This window comes from Pteropus vampyrus, unplaced genomic scaffold (genome assembly GCF_000151845.1).
Source record: "Pteropus vampyrus isolate Shadow unplaced genomic scaffold, Pvam_2.0 Scaffold189, whole genome shotgun sequence".
NCBI lineage: Eukaryota > Metazoa > Chordata > Mammalia > Chiroptera > Pteropodidae > Pteropus > Pteropus vampyrus.
Genome location: NW_011888970.1, coordinates 325,792 through 342,164, shown reverse-complemented (window position 1 = coordinate 342,164; position 16,373 = coordinate 325,792). Strand labels below are relative to the sequence as shown.

Below are 16,373 nucleotides of genomic sequence, written 5' to 3'. Positions count from 1 at the left end.
ATTTCCCTTCCAGCTTCGAGACACCTCATCTAAGCTCCACCGTAAGCATTTGGGGTCTCCCGAAACCAATCAAACACGGCCCTGCTCCAAATTTCTGAGACTTCTGAGTTCTGGCAGGGGTCCCTCATCACGCAAGGCCCCCTTCCTGGGGACACTCTCCTTGTCGCCCGACATGTATTCCTAACAATGCGGGGCAGAAAACTCATCTCAAATAAAAGAAATCATAAAATTCTTGGACAAACTGGAGATTATACAGCCTACCTTTCTTCTGAGAAAAGATAAGGAGAAAACACCACGTACATTCAGCAGACCCCTCGATGGGTAAAGAGTAGTTTCTTCAACAAATGGTGCTGGGACGACTGGACATCCACATGCGAAAGAATGAAATACGCAAAAATTAACTCAAAATGGATCAACAACCTAAATATAAACAGCTAAAGCCGTAGAACTTACAAGAAACCAGAGGCAAACCTTCATGACTTTGGACTTGGCAGTAGATTCTTAGAAATGACACCAGAAGCACAAGCAACAAAAGAAAAAAACAGCTAAACTGAACTTCATCAAAATTAAAAACTTGTGCATCCGAGGGCACTATCAAGAAAGTGAAAAGACAACCTACAATGTGAGAAAACATTTGCAAATCGCAGATCAGAAAGGGTCTAGTATCCAGACTACGTAAAGAAGTCTTACAATTGAACAGTGAAAAGATAAACAACTCAATTTAAAAATGGACAAAGGACTTGAGAAGACATTTACCCAAAGAAATTGCACCATTTCACCCACCGGGATGTCAATGGCCGCATGAGTGGGAAATAACAAGTGTTGGCAAAGATGTGTAGAAATTAGAGCCACTGTACTTTGCTGATTAGAGTGTAAAATGGTTCAGCTGCTTGGAAAATGCTTTGGTCGGTCCTCGAAAAGTTACACAATTACCACGTGACCTAGAAATTCCACTCCTAGGGATATACGCCAAAGAACTGAAAATCCCCGCACACGAATGTTCACTGCAGCGTTGGTCACAATAACCGAAAGGTGGAAACAACCCCAGTGTCCGTCTGTCGTGGATGAACAGATGAGCCACAGGGCACCACATGATGGGCATTCCCCTGCCACAGCAAGGAATGAAGCGCCGACACACACTACGACCTGGATGCTCAGTGAAAGACGCAAGATGACAAACATTGCATGATTCCATTACATGAAATATCCAAAACGAATACATCCAGGGAGACAGTGGACCGGCGTGTGCCACTGGGGGAGGGAAAGCAGGGGACCACTTCGTGGGGCCCGGGCTTTACCTGGGGATGATGAAAACGTTTGGAAGTAGACAACGGTGACTGCACATCGTGAATACACTAAATTCCACTGAAGGCTTCACTAAACAATTGTTCGTTAAAATGGCTAATGGTTAATTAGATGCTATGTAAGCGTCATCTCAAAAAAAAAAAGTAAAAACACTATCGTTTTGTGAAATACTATGTCTGGGATTTGCTTCAAAATGAGATGGGGTTAGAGACCTAAAACGTTAAAAAAAAAAAAAATTGGTTTGCAAAGGAGAAAAATGGGAGGACGGCGGCGCCGGGCGGAGGAAGGAGCGAGAAGGAAAAGGCCCCGAAGCGCACCTCCTGGGGCACAGTGGGGGGTCGCGGGCTGCGTTTCGGAAATCGACCCCTTGTGCCTTAAACTTCCGCGGTGTTATATGGCGGTTGTGTCCCAATAAAGCTGGACACGGTCCAGCTTTTTATTTTTAAAGGGCTGCCCTTTGGGTCCAGGGCGCGCCGCCCGTCAGACACCGGTGGAGACGCCAAGGAGGCCGGGTGCTTTGCCACGTCTTCGCCCCCATCTGGAGAACGTGCCCCACCCATGTCCGCCCCCAGGGACCTGCGGGTCCGTTCTCGTGTCTCTACCTTGGCCCAGGCTCCGCCCGCTCAGGTCCCCGCCTGGTGCCACTGCCCTGCGCTGGGGACCCCGCCTGGGGTGGGGGTGGGGTGCGTGCCGGGGCGGGGCATGGGAGGCCACGCCCTGGAAGGCGGGCGCGCAGAGCTCCCCCGCTTCGCCCCCAGTCCACGTGGTGCGCGCTGCATCTGACCCTCCCATCCGAGCTCCCGGCCGCGACTTCCCGGGCGGCCAGGCCATGGCGGCCACGGAGTCCAAGCCCCCCGCGGGGGCGGTCACCGCCCGGCGCCTGGCTCGGGGCTGCTGGTCCGCGTTCTGGGACTACGAGACGCCCAAGGTGATCGTGGTGAAGAACCGGCGCCTGGGCGTCGTGTACCGCGCGGTGCAGCTGCTCATCTTGCTCTACTTCGTGTGGTGGGTGTGCGGGGCGGGTCGCCGGGTCCCCTGGGCTGGGGCAGGTCAGGGCGCGGGGTTCCCGGCTGCTTCCGAGCCGACCCTGGGGGTCCCCGCAGGTACGTGTTCATCGTGCAGAAGAGCTACCAGGACAGGGAGACGGGCCCCGAGAGCTCCGTCATCACTAAGGTCAAGGGCATCACCTCGTCCGAGCACAAAGTGTGGGACGTGGAGGAATACGTGAAGCCCCCCGAGGTGCGCCCCAACTCCGAGCGCCCGGAGGGTGGGACCGAGGGGTGGCCGAGCTCCCCGCGCCGGCCGACCGTCCCCTCTTTCTGAGCCCAGGGGGGCAGCGTGTTCAGCATCATCACCAGGATCGAGGTGACCCCCTCCCAGACCCTGGGAGCCTGCCCGGAGGTGAGGCGGGGGAGGGCAGAGCCGGGAGGGGGAGGCCCCGTCTGGTCAGCGACCCGCGCCTGGGGCAGAGCGTCGGCCCCTGACCGAGCCGCGTCGTCCCCAGAGTGAGAGGGTAGCCAACGCCACTTGCGACTCGGACGAGGACTGCGTGGCAGGGCATCTGGACATGCTGGGCAACGGTCAGTGGGCGCCAGCCGGGGCCCGGGGCGGGGGGTCGCGCCCCTCAGCACCTGAGCGCGTCCGCCCGCAGGTGTGCGGACCGGGCGCTGCGTGCCCTATTACCACGGGGCCTCCAAGACCTGCGAGGTGTCCGGCTGGTGCCCTGTGGAAGACGGGGCCTCCGTCAGGTGCGCGCCCCCCTCCTGGGCCCTAGCTCTGCGCAGCGCGACTCTGCTCTGCCAGCTCCTCCTCGGTGACCAAAGCCGGGAGGCGCCGGGAGGGGGCAGCGGGGGTGGGGGCCGGGGCGGGGGCTGAACCACCCAGTCTCCGCCTCCCAGCCAATTTCTCGGGAAGATGGCGCCCAACTTCACCGTCCTCATCAAGAACAGCATCCACTACCCCAAATTCCAGTTCTCCAAGTAAGAGCCCCGGGGGCGGGCGGGGGTGCGTGCGGGGGTGCGCTGGGCGCCTGCCGCCCGGCCCACCTGGGGCGCGGGCCGTCCTCAGGGGCAACATCGAGACCCGGGCCGACGGCTACCTGAAACGCTGCACCTTCGACGAGGTCTCCCACCTCTACTGCCCCATTTTCAAGCTGGGCTTCATCGTGGAGCGGGCGGGCGAGAACTTCACGGAGCTGGCGCGCACGGTGAGGGGCGGGGGACGGTGACGGGAGGCTCTCCTTCCAGGTGCTGGCTCCTGCCCTCCCGCAAGGGTCCCCTTACGCGGGTCGGTTTGCAGTTTTGGCTGGCCCTGGTCTCGGCAGAGGCCAGAGAAAGAGGAGCTGCTGCCCTACCTGGGTGTGCGTGGCCCCTGCTGAATTACTGACCCGGGGTCACACGGCTCAGCCTCCCCACCCCTCCTGCCTCACCCAGTCCCCAAGCCCTGGCTCTCACCTTGGGAGCTGCCCCTGGTGCTCCACAAGGCGCACCCCGCGCACAGCCTCAGGGTGGGACTCCCGGGCTCCTGAGTGGCCTGCGTGCCCACCCTGACCTCCAGCTGTGCCCGCTTCTGGGCAGGGTGGTGTCATTGGTGTCATTATCAACTGGGACTGTGACCTGGACCTGCCGGCATCAAACTGCAACCCCAGGTACTCCTTCCGAAGGCTCGACCCCAAGCACGTACCGGCCTCATCTGGCTACAACTTCAGGTACCTTGGCCTTGGGGTGCCTGGGTCCTCGTACCCGCTGGTTGTGGTGGCTCCAAGGGCGAACAGGGCAGGTGCCCTAGGCCCAGGCTCCCAGCAGCTGGTAGTCTCCGAGCTGCGGCGGCCACCGCCATGCCCCTTGGGGTCAGGCGGCCAGGACTCCAGCCTTGGCCCTTCCGGCCCAGGTTCTTACGTGCTTCCGGGTCATTCCATCCCAGGTTTGCTAAATACTACAAGATAAACGGTAGCACCACACGCACGCTCATCAAGGCCTATGGAATCCGCATTGACGTTATTGTTCATGGACAGGTAAACCAGCCGGCTCTGCCCACCTGGGGTTGGGCAGCCCAGGACGGAGCTGGTCCTTCCTCCGTGTCCCCACCCTGTGCTCTAAGGCAGCCTCTTGTCCCCAGGCAGGGAAGTTCAGCCTGATCCCCACTGTCATTAATCTGGCCACAGCGCTGACCTCCATCGGGGTGGTAAGGAGCGCAGGCGGGTCTGGGCATCCACTGCGCATGTGTGTGTGGGGGGTCCTCCCAAGCCCTCACGTGTCGGTCTCTCTGGCCCCAGGGCTCCTTCCTGTGTGACTGGATCTTGCTAACATTCATGAACAAAAACAAGGTCTATAGCCACAAGAAATTTGACAAGGTGTGTACGCCAGGGCGTTCCTCAGGTAGCTGGCCTGTGACCCTCGCCCTTGTTCTGGGCCAGGCGCCTCCCCCACCCTGTCCCTGCTCCATAGACCCTGGCCAGGCGGGCAGACCACAGGATGAGGGGGAGAGCCAGGCCCAGGCCGGCCTGTCCCCATGGCCCTGCTCCACCTCTGCCCCATCCGAGCAGATGGTGGACGCACCTGAGTGGGGCACAGGCCCAGGTCCTTGTGCCTCTGAGCCTCCCCAGGACTCCAGGCTCACAGACCCCCGAGGGCTAGCCCGGCTCTGAAACCACCCCCGCCTGCTGACACACTGCGCTGGAGGCAGGGCCCAGAGGGCCTCAGAGTCTGCAGCCCCAGGAGAACCCCCTGGCCCCACTGGCAACATGGCTGCAACCTGCACAGGCCCTTGATTCTGCCCACACACTTTGTCTTCCTAAAACTGGGAATCTGAGGACTTCCGTGCAACCGAGCAGTGGGTGACACGGAGGGGGCAGTGCCCTGCTCCTGGTCTGCCCTGTCCCTTCCTGCCCACACAGCCTGGGATGACCTCCTCCTGTAGCTGTCACATGTTCGAAATCCAATAAACCTGTGTCCAGAACCTTCTGACCTCGTTTCTGGGAAAAGCATCGAGGCCCTGAAGACAAGCATGCAGCAGTGGGACCCTGTGCAGGGGCTGCTGGTGCTCTCATCAACCTGGTGCAGTGTTGGCACATCTGCTGCCCTTCACATCCAGCGGGGTCACTGTCACAGCTGACCAAGGGGCTAGAGAGGCCGAGAGTGCCTGGGGACGCTCACCTCCACACCTGCCTTTCAGTTAGTGCTTCCCACAGGCGTCATCCCAGACCCCAAACCTCCAAATAAGCTAAAAGGGTGGTGAGTAGTGGAAGCCAGGAGGGCGGTGACTTTAATTGCACTCAAGGAAAAAAGCTTGTGTCCCTGCTCTTAAACCAAAATGCCTTCCTGGGTCCCAGAGGAATAGCAGGGCAGGGGTCTGGTGCTGGGAGCAGGGTGGATGGGGCAGAGTGAGGCCGCAGGAGGGCAGCGAGCTGGCACCAGCAGGGGCAGGCCTGCGGTCATCTGGTTGTAGCATCCTCAGATGCTCCAATGGTCATTCCATGGAGCTGCCCCACCAGGCCCGACCTTGCTCTGGGGCACAGCAGAGCTTGGCTGGATGGTGGCTTCTCCAGCAACACCAATGGCAGATGTGCAGGTATAGGGGGGCATGTGCCGAGCATCTTGTAGACCACCTCACCTGTGATCCCCTCACTCCCAAGCTCAAGGGGAGGGTTCAGACCCTACACCAGCCACAGGGCCTGAATCTGAATGACACTGGCAGGTGGTCAGAACAGGCCTTCCCATCTGCCCATACCTGACAACCGAGCAGGCCCTGGCTGCTACAGCCAGCTCCCCTGCAGACCCTCCTCTCCTTGGAACGTTAGCTATGACGTCCTAAGTCACAGGATGTCAAGTGTCCAGTGCACTGATGTCCAGCTCATTTTGGAGAAACTGGCTTTTCCAGTTGGGGCCAACTGCCACTCAGAAACTAGGGCCAGGGCTTAGGTTTCCCAGGCATGAGGCCAACCCCAAGCTGGCCTCCAGAGAACCCCTGGGAGCTGCGGACAGGGTACCCAGTGCCCCTGGTTCTGCTGCAAGGAACAGGGTATAGCATCCAGGGGGAGGCAGCAGGCCCGCCTTGCGCTGGCCGCCTCCAGTGTGGCTTCCAGGAAGCCCAGCCGGTCCCCCTCCCCCGCTGGCCCTAATTTGATCAGATCTCCATCTGGGGCGGACTTGGCTCCAGCCAGCTGCCAGCCGGCATCGGGTTTCTCATAGGCATTGGGCCTGGCCTGGCAGTACCCAGGGGCCAGCGCATCTGAATGGCCACTGGCGATTCAACCTTCTTCTAGACACTAGGCGCCATGTACGTACACAGAACACTTGAAAATGTAAAATTCAGATGAGAATTCAAAGTATAATTGAGAATTCAGAGAACTTAGCTAGCAAAGATGAATTTAAAATAGGCTACAGGGCCACCAGAGGGCCGCACAGCCCGCCCAGGCTCCCTGTGAGTCCACCGTTTCGGGTTTCTGAGTGCGGGACCACAGGCCTTGGCCGCCGCCAAGCTTGAGAAGCAAGGACAGAGGCCACCTCCACCCGAAACGCTGCTGCTAGTCCCTCCCTCCACTGAAGGAAGGAACCTAAAATCTCAGCGGTGAGGACGTGTTTTTCTGAAATCCAGACGCCAACATGCACGTGTGGTTGAAGTCCATGGTAAACAGCCCTCTTCAAGGCTCATGCCAAGCCCGTCTGAAAAGCCTGGCCTGAGACCCGCGCTCCTCAGCCCTCCGCCCGGCCCGATGAGGACACCCCTGCAGCCCCTGCTTCGACTAGAGTCGCTAGAGACGCCCAGGTCCCCATGGGTTCAGGTCTGCATGGCCGGAACTGGCCCGCACTGCGGGGGATGTTGGTTTTCTATGGTGACAAGTGACTAGACAGCTGGAGCTGCAGACTGTCACTCAGCATCACCTCACCCTGGGTCTGGCCTCCAACCATCCTCAGCGTCTCAGCTCAAAGAGAAGACCCCCGAGGGCAGTGGGGGTGCGGGAAGGCCAGGCTGTGCAGCACCACAGGGACCCTCGTGTTCATTCTGGGAGAAATGAGGCCTCGGGGCCCTGTGCTGGGTGCTCTCGGCCCACAGCTGCCCTGACCAGGGCTGGGCCCAGGGGCCACTTCCTGCTCCAGCTGGGTCCGGCAGTGTGACCTGCTCCCCAAACACTTCCTGGGGGGGTTGTCTTCCTTATCCCCATCCTGGACGTGCCCGAGTTTGGGGAGCTGGGGCAGAGGGTGGGGACAGCGCCAGCTTGCTAATGGCCCAGCTGGGGGTTCCTCTGCAGCAGCCACTCCAGGGTCTCCATAAGGTACGACATGCCACAGTGCTGGGCAATGTTCCGGAAGGTTCCGATCTGCTCCATGAAGACCTGTGGGAAGGCAGTGGCCGTGAGCCTCTGCCCCCGAGGAGGTGCAGGGACAGAGGCCGAGTAAGGCGCACAGGGCGGAGCAGAGGGGCAGGGCCGCACCTTGGTGCGGATGGTGAGGGCGAAGTTCCCCGCGCAGGTGCAGTACACGGACATGTGCGTCTCCTTCACGCCCCCGCACCTCAGGCAGGCCTGAAACGAGTGACAGCTGGTCAGCGGCCCCCTGCCCACCCCTCCGCCTCACGCCAGCTTCATCCGACTGCGCCACCGCCTCCCAGCACCCACAGGGACATCACGCCAGGCGCCAGGCGTGCTCTGCCCAGACCCCACACCTCCCTCGGTCCTTGCTGACGGGTCCCCTACACCTAAGGCTGAACATCTCCCTCTGTCACACACACTTCCTGCCGGTTCTCGTTACACTATGGCCACTCATGCTCACCTTGTCTGCTGTCTACCTCCCTCCGCCTGAACGAAAGGTCTATGAAGTCAGAACCTGGCCACTGTAGGTGCCCAAGGTGCTACAAGGCTGAGTCACCTGGGCTTGTGGACGAGGCCTGACCCGAGGTGTCACCGGGAAGGCCCAGGTTCTGACCTGAGACCTGTGCGCCCCCAGTTCCCCACGGGCTCACATCGCTTATCAAGGGGCCCTCTGTTGGGGGGCGCTCACCAGGTCCTGCAGGGTGAAGGCCATCAGTTTCTTCTGTAGGGCCTCCACCAGCGCTGCCTCGATGACGGACGAGTCGTAGGCAGCTTGACAGTTGGAGCAGAGCCACTGGGGCAGCACAGCCCCGTCCTGGGCCGAGACACAGCGCGTCAGCCTCTGCCCAGCCCTCCCCGCAGTGTGTCCACACTGGCTAAGACTCGGTGTTGAAAAGCCCTCGGGGACAGGCGCATACAGCGTGCAGCAGCTCACAGCTCTGGACACGCTTACTGACATGTTTATCGGGACAATGCTCTAGCGTGTGGCAGTTGAGTGGCATAAGCAAGGGTGCCTATTTTCATTCACATCGAAGCTAGCAGGGGTAATATGGTGGACATAGGTCACTTGACAGTGGGCGTGGCAGGATGTGACCCGTCGCCTGCAGCCTGGGTGCTCGTGCTCCCCTGGCGAGGGTGTGGGAGCCGGCTCACCTGAGAGACGGAGGGGTCTCTGCACAGGTCCAGGTCCTGGCAGAAGTTACAGCTGCGGCAGATGACCTCAGGGAGCACGTAGGAGCGGCAGGGGTCTCGGAACTGGGCCTCCTCGGAGAACTCGCCCACGTCCACCAGGCGGAGCAGGTCCCGGTTCAGCTTGTTCACCTGATTTGTGATGTTTGTGTCCAGAGACAGCACCTGCAGAGGACGGGGACGTGGCAGGGATGGCTCCTGAGGCCCCTGCTGCTGTCCAACTAGAAAACCCTGCGGCCGACTATAAGCTGCAGCTCTTGGCACCATTATGCCTTCCAAGCCCCGTTCGTTCGTGGTGATAGAGGGCACAGCTCTGGGTGAGGAGGGGTGAGCCCCACAGGGCGGCACGGGGCCTGCTCTCGGGTGACTGTCCTGTACCTTGCTGTTGGTAGCATAGCTCTATCCATCTGTGAAAACTCTAACAGCTGCACTGCAGAGAATGAATCTTACTATGGGTACATTTTAAAATGTGAGGAAGTGTGAGCCAGGGGTGGGGAACTGTGGGGGTGCTGGGATGTGCCGCATCCTGACTCTGGCAGTCGATACATGAGTTTTGGCAAAACTCAAAGAATGACACTAAAAACGGTGAATTTTATTACACGTGTTATACCTTAATAAAAATAAATTAAAACTATTCTGAAGTCCAACAAGGAACTGAGATGCCCACTAAACCATTCCTCCACGACAGTCAGAAGCCACCCGATCCTGGAGCGTCGGTCACTGAAGTGCAGTTTGCCGGGGGCTAACTTAATGAGCAGTGCAGCGCTCTGCGCGTGAGGTGCCTGCCCAGCCTCATCCGGTAACACTACCTGTGTCTGCCTCAGCCTCCCTTCCCAGAAGGCGTTTGGCTCTAAGCGAGCTGCCCTGAGGTTCCAAGAAGCCTGGACGTTTCAGGGACCGTGCCCGGTCCCTGGCATTTGCCGTCTCACCAGCACCCCCAGATCACCCCACCCCAGGGCCTGAACAACCCTTCTGCCCACACACCATTCTTTCCTGGGATCCGCATGTGGCCCGACCCCCTGGTTGCTGCGGCCTCAGCCCCAGGCCGGGCAGAGGGCCTGCCTCGCGTTGCCCGCCACTCTGAGCCCACTTCACAGCACCTGAGCACACGGGTCTCCCCCTCTTGTCCACCTCTGAGCCCCGAATACCTCACTCAGTGGCTGTATGGAAAGGGGCGCAGTGAGTGGCATCGATGCGTGACTTACTCCTGGCTCCCTGCACACACAGATGGCCTCACCGCGCAGGTCAGGTCAGCACGAGCGCCCTCACCTTACACACGCATTTGATGAACTCCAGAGCAGGGTTATTGAGCGGCAAGTGAGAACCGGGGAGGACAGGAAACAGCGCCGACAGCTCGGCCGAGTTCCGCGAGCCCGTGACTTTCTTCCGAATCTTCTGAGTTATGGTGAAGAAGTTCTGAGTGAGCTCATTTGCCACATAATCTTGAGAGAAGGTGATCACTCCTGGGAAGACAAGGGACATGGCACCTGCCCCCACCTCGCACAGTGAGAGGATGCTGAGAAGGACTTGGGGACCCTGCCCTGGACTTGGGGACTCCCTGAGCACAGAGGGGTCAGGTTATAGGCACACGGTGAAGGCCGCATGCAGCAGGGGTAACTCACCGGGGAGGGCTCCAGCGGCCCCCTGGGCCTCCTGCGATGGCTGGCTGGCGCCCCTCCTCCTTACAGGGGTGCTCCCCGGGGCACTGCGCCCCAGCTCCTCCTGCAGGCTGTGGTACACGGCCACGATGTACGCTGTGGGGCAGGCACAGGCCACAGGTCTTAGTGGGCGATGCCCAGGACTCCCCAGAGGCCAGGGAGACCCTGGGCTGGTCAGACTGTCAGCCAGCCGGGGACGAGACGCTGCTGTTGGCACTGACTATTCGCTGCACGTAGATGAGCCAGGCCCATCGCCGACATGAGAATAAGCAGGGAGTGCTGATGTCTATGTGCATGCTTAGAGCGCCGTATAAATAAGGCAGCCCATGCCAACCGCCATGCTGGACAGCGACAAAAACAAAGGCTCGAAGTCTAGGGTCCATACACCTGACCACCAGGCCCACACAATTCAAGTGAACTTAAGAAAGTGACTCAGGATAAGCAGACAAAAATACAATCTCAAAGGAAACCACGTTGGCCGCTCCTGCGGGTGCGCATCTGCTGTGAGTCGGATCGACAGCACCCGTCTACTGTTCTAATGCCTGGCTCTGAACCGCGGTGGGTGTTTAACGTACGAGTTTCATCTGCATGTCAGCACAGGTAATTGGTTTGTAAACACTAACCCTTCAGACCCCTTAGGCCCAAATCAGATGCAGGGCTTTATTACACCAGGAGTTGAGCCTCAAAGGCCAGCCCGTGGGCAGCCGACTGCGCGAGCGCCGCGCCCCTTCCAGTCACCACCTGTGCACACACGCCAATCCTGGGGCAGAAACATGGGCCCCTCAGTGACACGGGCTGGGGCAGCTGTGAGAGGCTGAAGGCGTGGACAGAGGACGAGGGTGTCTTCTACCCGGCACGGTGTGTGGCCAGGGCACATCCCGCCCAGGGGCAAGCGTGCCAAGCGCAGTGTTCCACAGAGCGGCACGACATGATGGGGCGGCAGCGGGCGGCTCACCTGACACTATCATGAGGAAGTAACTCTGGCAGGAGGCTGCCTGCGGCAGGAACCGCACGACGTTCCAGTTGTTTTCCAGCAAGTCCTCCACATCAGGCTCCTGCCCACTGTTGTCCTCGTCCTCGTCCCCGTCCTCGTCCCCGTCCTCGTCGTCCTGCTCTTTGCCCTCGTTTTGGGAGTCCTGCTGTAACAGACGGCCCGCCGTGTTCTCGCAGCGGCAATGAGTCATTTGCACCCCGGTCTCCGACCCCACTCGTCTAGCCATCTTGTCTCCCCGAGCCTGGCAGATTCCTGGGGGACGGCTCTGTGGAAGGCGTTGTGTGCCATGCCGTGTGCACAGGCACTCGTGCCGCATGGGATGGTCGGTCTCACCTGGCCCTTTCAGAGCATTCGCTTCAGTCACTCAGCTCTAGGGGGCGTGTGAGAGACCGGCCCTCTGGTCTGAGTCCCAGACCCCCCTGCCATGGTCGGTGCTGGGTCGCAGGGTCTAGGTCTGCTGCGATGGCCCTGCGTTCGGGTCCCCTTCCCCACGACACCTTTCATTTCAACACATGAAGTCTGACGGCTGCCGTCCTCAGAGCAGCGACAACCACCGCCTTCCATCGATCTGTCTACACTGCCTGACCTTCCTCTGCCCTGGCATGCACTCAGGCCCCTGGAGGCACTCCCTTTGATTCTGAGACCCTGTCCCCTGGCTCCTCCATGAAAACCCACCCAGGCGGGGCTCGGTCCCTGCAACTCACACAGCCCCAAGCGACCTCGCCAGCCCGGCACCCCCAGACACCTTGCCACTACCTGACCTGTGTCCCCACCTTACACACGCTGAGCAACTGTCAGGCATGGAAACGCCACTCGTCCCAACCAAGCACGAGCCCCTCACCGCACACTCGCTCTCTTGCCCCGTCCATCTGCTAACACCCCTGGGTCACGCATGCGGGCATGGCCTGCACACAGCCCACACCCGTGTCACCCACACCCACCCCGATGGCCCGTCCACTCCACCTCAATACTCAGCGAGTACTTCTCTCTGACCCTGCCCCCTCCCCTGGGCTGACATTAGCTGGGCCCCTATTTGCACGGTGCTGTCCACACAGGGCGCAGGAGGATGTCATGCCCGACATTTCCCTGCTCAGAATCTCCCTGTCACTTAGGCCAAGTCTCCACCACAGCCTCAGGCCCTAGAGGCCTGGCCCTGGCCAGCGGTGTGACCACTGCCCCCTCCCCACCCTACACTACAACTCACAGCTGCCTCACCCGTTGCTGGCACAGGCCGCTCGCTCGCTCCCTTCAAGCTCTACCTTCTCGTCACCTCCTCAGAGGCTCCCGGACCTCCCCTCTCACTCAGCCCCTGCCCCGGGCCCGCTCTCTGCCTCTCCCGGCTCCGTGTTGGTTCTGAGCTGTCACCATTGCCGACTCCAAGCCTATATCTACTCGTCTGCTTGCGCATGGTCTCTCCCCTCACAGATGCCACGATGGCGGGGCCTGTCGTTTGCTGCTGCACGACTGGGGCCTGGAGCTGTTCCTGGCACCAGCCTGTGACCACGGCGTGTGCTGAGCAGACACACGTGGACCTCAACATCATTCAGTCCCAACCTCAGCTCTCCAGGACCGGTCACCTCACCTGTCCACAGTGGATGCTAGATGGAACGTTCCCTTTGATTCCACCGTAGTTAGAGGGATCCATCCAGAGAAGAAACTCCCAGCATCGAGAGAAAGAAATCGTCAAGGAATGGAAGATCTCTTTGGAATGGATGCTAAAAGGAAGCCAAACAGGAATTGCTTAAGTGAAATCCAGTTTTCCCCCTTTTCTCCATTTTTCTTCTTTTATTTTTGACCCTATCTGCTTACCCTTCACTTATTTAAAAACTTCGGACTTCCTAGGGAACGTGATAAGCAGTACTAAGGAGACTTGTGCATCCAGCCAGGCAGGAAAAGCGGGGACGGGCGTAGAGAGTGAGCGGCAGAGCCGCAGAGAGCCGTGCCCTCCCCAGGCTCCTCCTCGAGCACGGCCAGGCTCGTGGACGGGCCCCCCGCCATGCCCGCTCCCGCCACTGCCACGGAGCCTCGCAGCTCGCGAGTCTTGTTTCTTCAACAGTGGGGAACAGTGAACTCTGGACTAAGTGCTGCTCTGGCCCTGCCCATAAATCTCAAAAATACCCCAAAGGATCAAACTGTTTCCAAGTCACAGAACAGAAAGCCTCAGAATAGTTACAGGAACACAACAGCATCCCACAGACAAGGCAAGATCCACAATGTCTGGCGTCTAATCCGGCATCACCACCAGGTTTGCAAAGAAGCAGAGAAAGACAACGCAGAGTAAGGAGAAAAACCTACCGACTGCAGACAAATCAGAGCTGACGCCAACATCAGCGCGCGAGGAAGGGAACAACATTAAAGCAGCCATTATGACTGCGGTCTGTGTGTGCGAAGCGCTAGAGAGATGGACATGTTAGATGTACTCAAGGAATTTAGGGACCCGAACGAGGCTCTGAGAGAGCAGCAGTGTCGGAAACGGAAAGTATAGCAGGGTTAACGGCAGCGTCTACACTGCAGATCAGTGAACTTATCTGAAAGACATCGACAGAAATTTCCCAGGAAGATACAGAGAAGATAAAAACTTTCAGAAAACAAACATCTACTGTAATTCTAGACCTATCTTTCAATAGAAATTCTACTTAAAATATCTTTCAGAAATTAGGTGAAATAAGGGCTTTCTCAGACCTGAAGACCCAGCTACAAACAAGTTTCGAGTGTCTGCTGGCAGAAGGCCATACGCCAGGGAGGGACTCAGCGGGGGTTGGGGGGGAAGAGCGGGCGGCGCTGATACCTGCTGGTGATGTACTCCACGTAGGCGACGGCGTCTTCGACCCGCTGCTTCTTGGTGCAGAGCACGACGCGGTTGAAGTTGGCGTAGACCACTGACGACCCCAGGCGCTTGAACTTGGCAATGAGCCTGCAGACGAAGAGCAGAGTCAAGAGTCAAGATGTTGCAGAGAATCCCCGAAGACACCGTGAGGGACAGAGCTAACGATCCTGACACAGAAGTCATCCTAAGTACAGCAGAACCCAGAAGCAACAGTGGTGATTTCTGCGCAGTGAACACCCACCAAGACGAAGCCAAAGATAATCAAAACCCGGAAAAAACGTGCAACTCGTATCATAGAAAACGGCTAACTTTTATATACAAAGTACTCGTACAAATCAATGAGAAGGAAATAACAAAACCAGAGAAAAATGGGCAGAGGACATGAAGAGAAAGTCCCACCTCATCCACAATAAGAACCACAGATTAAGAGCACACCGAGGCAGTGTTCTGCCCCATCGGGTTGGCAGCAACCTGCCACGCTGGTGGGGCTAGGGTGGGCCACACCCCCAGTCATTGCTGGCGGTGGCATCAGTATGACCTCCATGGCGGATGTTATAACTAGGCATAAACACTTAGTGTTTATGCCTAGTTATAACATCTGTCAGACCTGCAACAGTGCTACCTCCGGGAGTTTATGCTACAGATCTCTTTGCATGACCTCAGGCTCCAGAAGGAAAATTCACTGGTTGGTTATTCGTAACAGCAAGTTCTGCAAACAGCCTAACCATCTGTTAGTATGGCACACCCTTACCTAGATCTCCAAGACCTACAGGTAACTACGATAAGTGAGAGGCAGAACACGCGGTGTACGGTGACCTGTGCAAACGAGCGGCAGGAAGATGGCGTCGCATAGCACATCTCCACAAGGGCACCGTGGGAGGCTGTGACAAGGCTGAGTTTCTCCTGGGACCCTTTCACTATTGACTTTGGAGACCAAGGGGTCAGCACAACCCGGAGAGAGCCACCGGCGGCACTCACTGCAGGAAGAGCTTCTTCATCATGCTGTGCAGCGTGCGGTGCAGGGCAGGGTCGTGCAGCAGCGAGGCCGGGGACCGGAGCCAGCGGTAGAAGTGCATCACCTGGTTGTCGGCATAGACGTTGCGGTACTGTGTGATCTCCTTCACCCAGCCCACCACCATGCTCTTCAGGACCCTGGAAGACAGGTAAGCACGCGCCCCCCACGGTTACTGGCACCAGCTCTTCCTGTTCTGCTGTCACTTTTGAGCCCCATTCCCCTGCACCGCCCAACCCCATCACTCGGCTCCCCGCAGTCCGTCCGCACCCTCACCATGGCCGGGCTTCACCGCCTCACGTACAGCCCCTTGCGCCCTCCCCGCATGCTCAGTGTAGGGACAGATAAGGTGACAGGTGTGCAGCAGGCCCCAGCCTTGCCAGGAGAGCCAGAGCAGATGCCAGCAGAGACCTGCAGGGCCCCCTCGCCTTTGCACTGCCATGGTCCCAACCACCTGCCTCATCCTGGCCACTCCACCAAACTGCCTGGATGACACCACATGGCGCAACGAAGCTGTTCCCTCAGTAACAGTCCTGCCACCTGTGGTCTGACCCCACCTTTCAGAACCGCACTGGCCACTTCCTCGCGCAGACAGCCCTTGGCCCTCACCGCACCGTGCAGGTGTGTCCCTGAGCCGTCCCTCTATCAGTCCTGTCCCTGCCATTTTCAAAGTCCTGTCTCCCTTTTGCAAGAAGGCGACAGGACCGATGGCTGAAGACCATGGTTCTGCAGATACAGGACCCTCCCGCTTGGCATGAGATCAGCCCCGCTGCCTCAGTGTTCTCATCTCTACGATGGGCGATGGCTGTGTAGGCCGTGGAGAGGGCACATGCCGGCTGCCACAGCGTCACCCTGTCCATAGCAATTTTCTCTGGACATCTGAACCTGTGACTCATACCACTTTTTGCCCGGCTTAACCTGCGTTTGCAGCCCACTGTCCAACCCACAGCAAGTACTCAACCAGCACCCAGGCTCCCAGTTAACCGGAGCCACAGCAAGTACTCAACCAGCGCCCAGGCTCCCAGTTAACCGGAGCCCCCACAAGGGCATGCCTCTGGCCACAGGAAGGGGCTAGACGC

At 58.9% G+C, this 16,373-nt stretch overlaps 2 protein-coding genes across 5 annotated transcripts in view; one reads left to right on the top strand and one right to left on the bottom strand.

Annotated features, from left to right (window-relative positions):
* Positions 1 to 2,071: 2,071 nt before the first annotated feature.
* P2RX2 (purinergic receptor P2X 2) lies at positions 2,072 to 5,061 on the top strand. Its single transcript, XM_011371374.2, has 11 exons — positions 2,072 to 2,310; positions 2,409 to 2,544; positions 2,635 to 2,706; positions 2,810 to 2,885; positions 2,957 to 3,053; positions 3,204 to 3,284; positions 3,373 to 3,511; positions 3,882 to 4,012; positions 4,228 to 4,318; positions 4,423 to 4,488; positions 4,580 to 5,061. Exons 1-11 carry the CDS (start codon positions 2,135 to 2,137, stop codon positions 4,949 to 4,951), a joined length of 1,437 nt encoding a protein of 478 aa, XP_011369676.1. The 5' UTR covers positions 2,072 to 2,134; the 3' UTR covers positions 4,952 to 5,061.
* Positions 5,062 to 6,608: 1,547 nt separating this feature from the next.
* The window catches only part of POLE (DNA polymerase epsilon, catalytic subunit), a 36,011-nt gene continuing 26,246 nt past the window's right edge, over positions 6,609 to 16,373 (bottom strand). For 2 of the 4 annotated variants that reach the window (XM_011371373.2, XM_023537380.1), the window contains 10 exons: positions 15,261 to 15,434; positions 14,244 to 14,369; positions 13,038 to 13,170; positions 11,417 to 11,600; positions 10,426 to 10,557; positions 10,073 to 10,266; positions 8,768 to 8,968; positions 8,304 to 8,429; positions 7,739 to 7,828; positions 6,609 to 7,639 (listed from right to left, as the gene is read on the bottom strand). In XM_011371373.2, the coding sequence (XP_011369675.1) occupies positions 7,526 to 7,639; positions 7,739 to 7,828; positions 8,304 to 8,429; positions 8,768 to 8,968; positions 10,073 to 10,266; positions 10,426 to 10,557; positions 11,417 to 11,600; positions 13,038 to 13,170; positions 14,244 to 14,369; positions 15,261 to 15,434 (1,474 nt within the window). In that variant the 3' untranslated portion in view covers positions 6,609 to 7,525. Of the gene's footprint in view, positions 7,640 to 7,738; positions 7,829 to 8,303; positions 8,430 to 8,767; positions 8,969 to 10,072; positions 10,291 to 10,425; positions 10,558 to 11,416; positions 11,601 to 13,037; positions 13,171 to 14,243; positions 14,370 to 15,260; positions 15,435 to 16,373 lie in introns of all 4 variants that reach the window. The other 2 variants (XM_023537378.1, XM_023537379.1) reach the window with 2 other exon arrangements.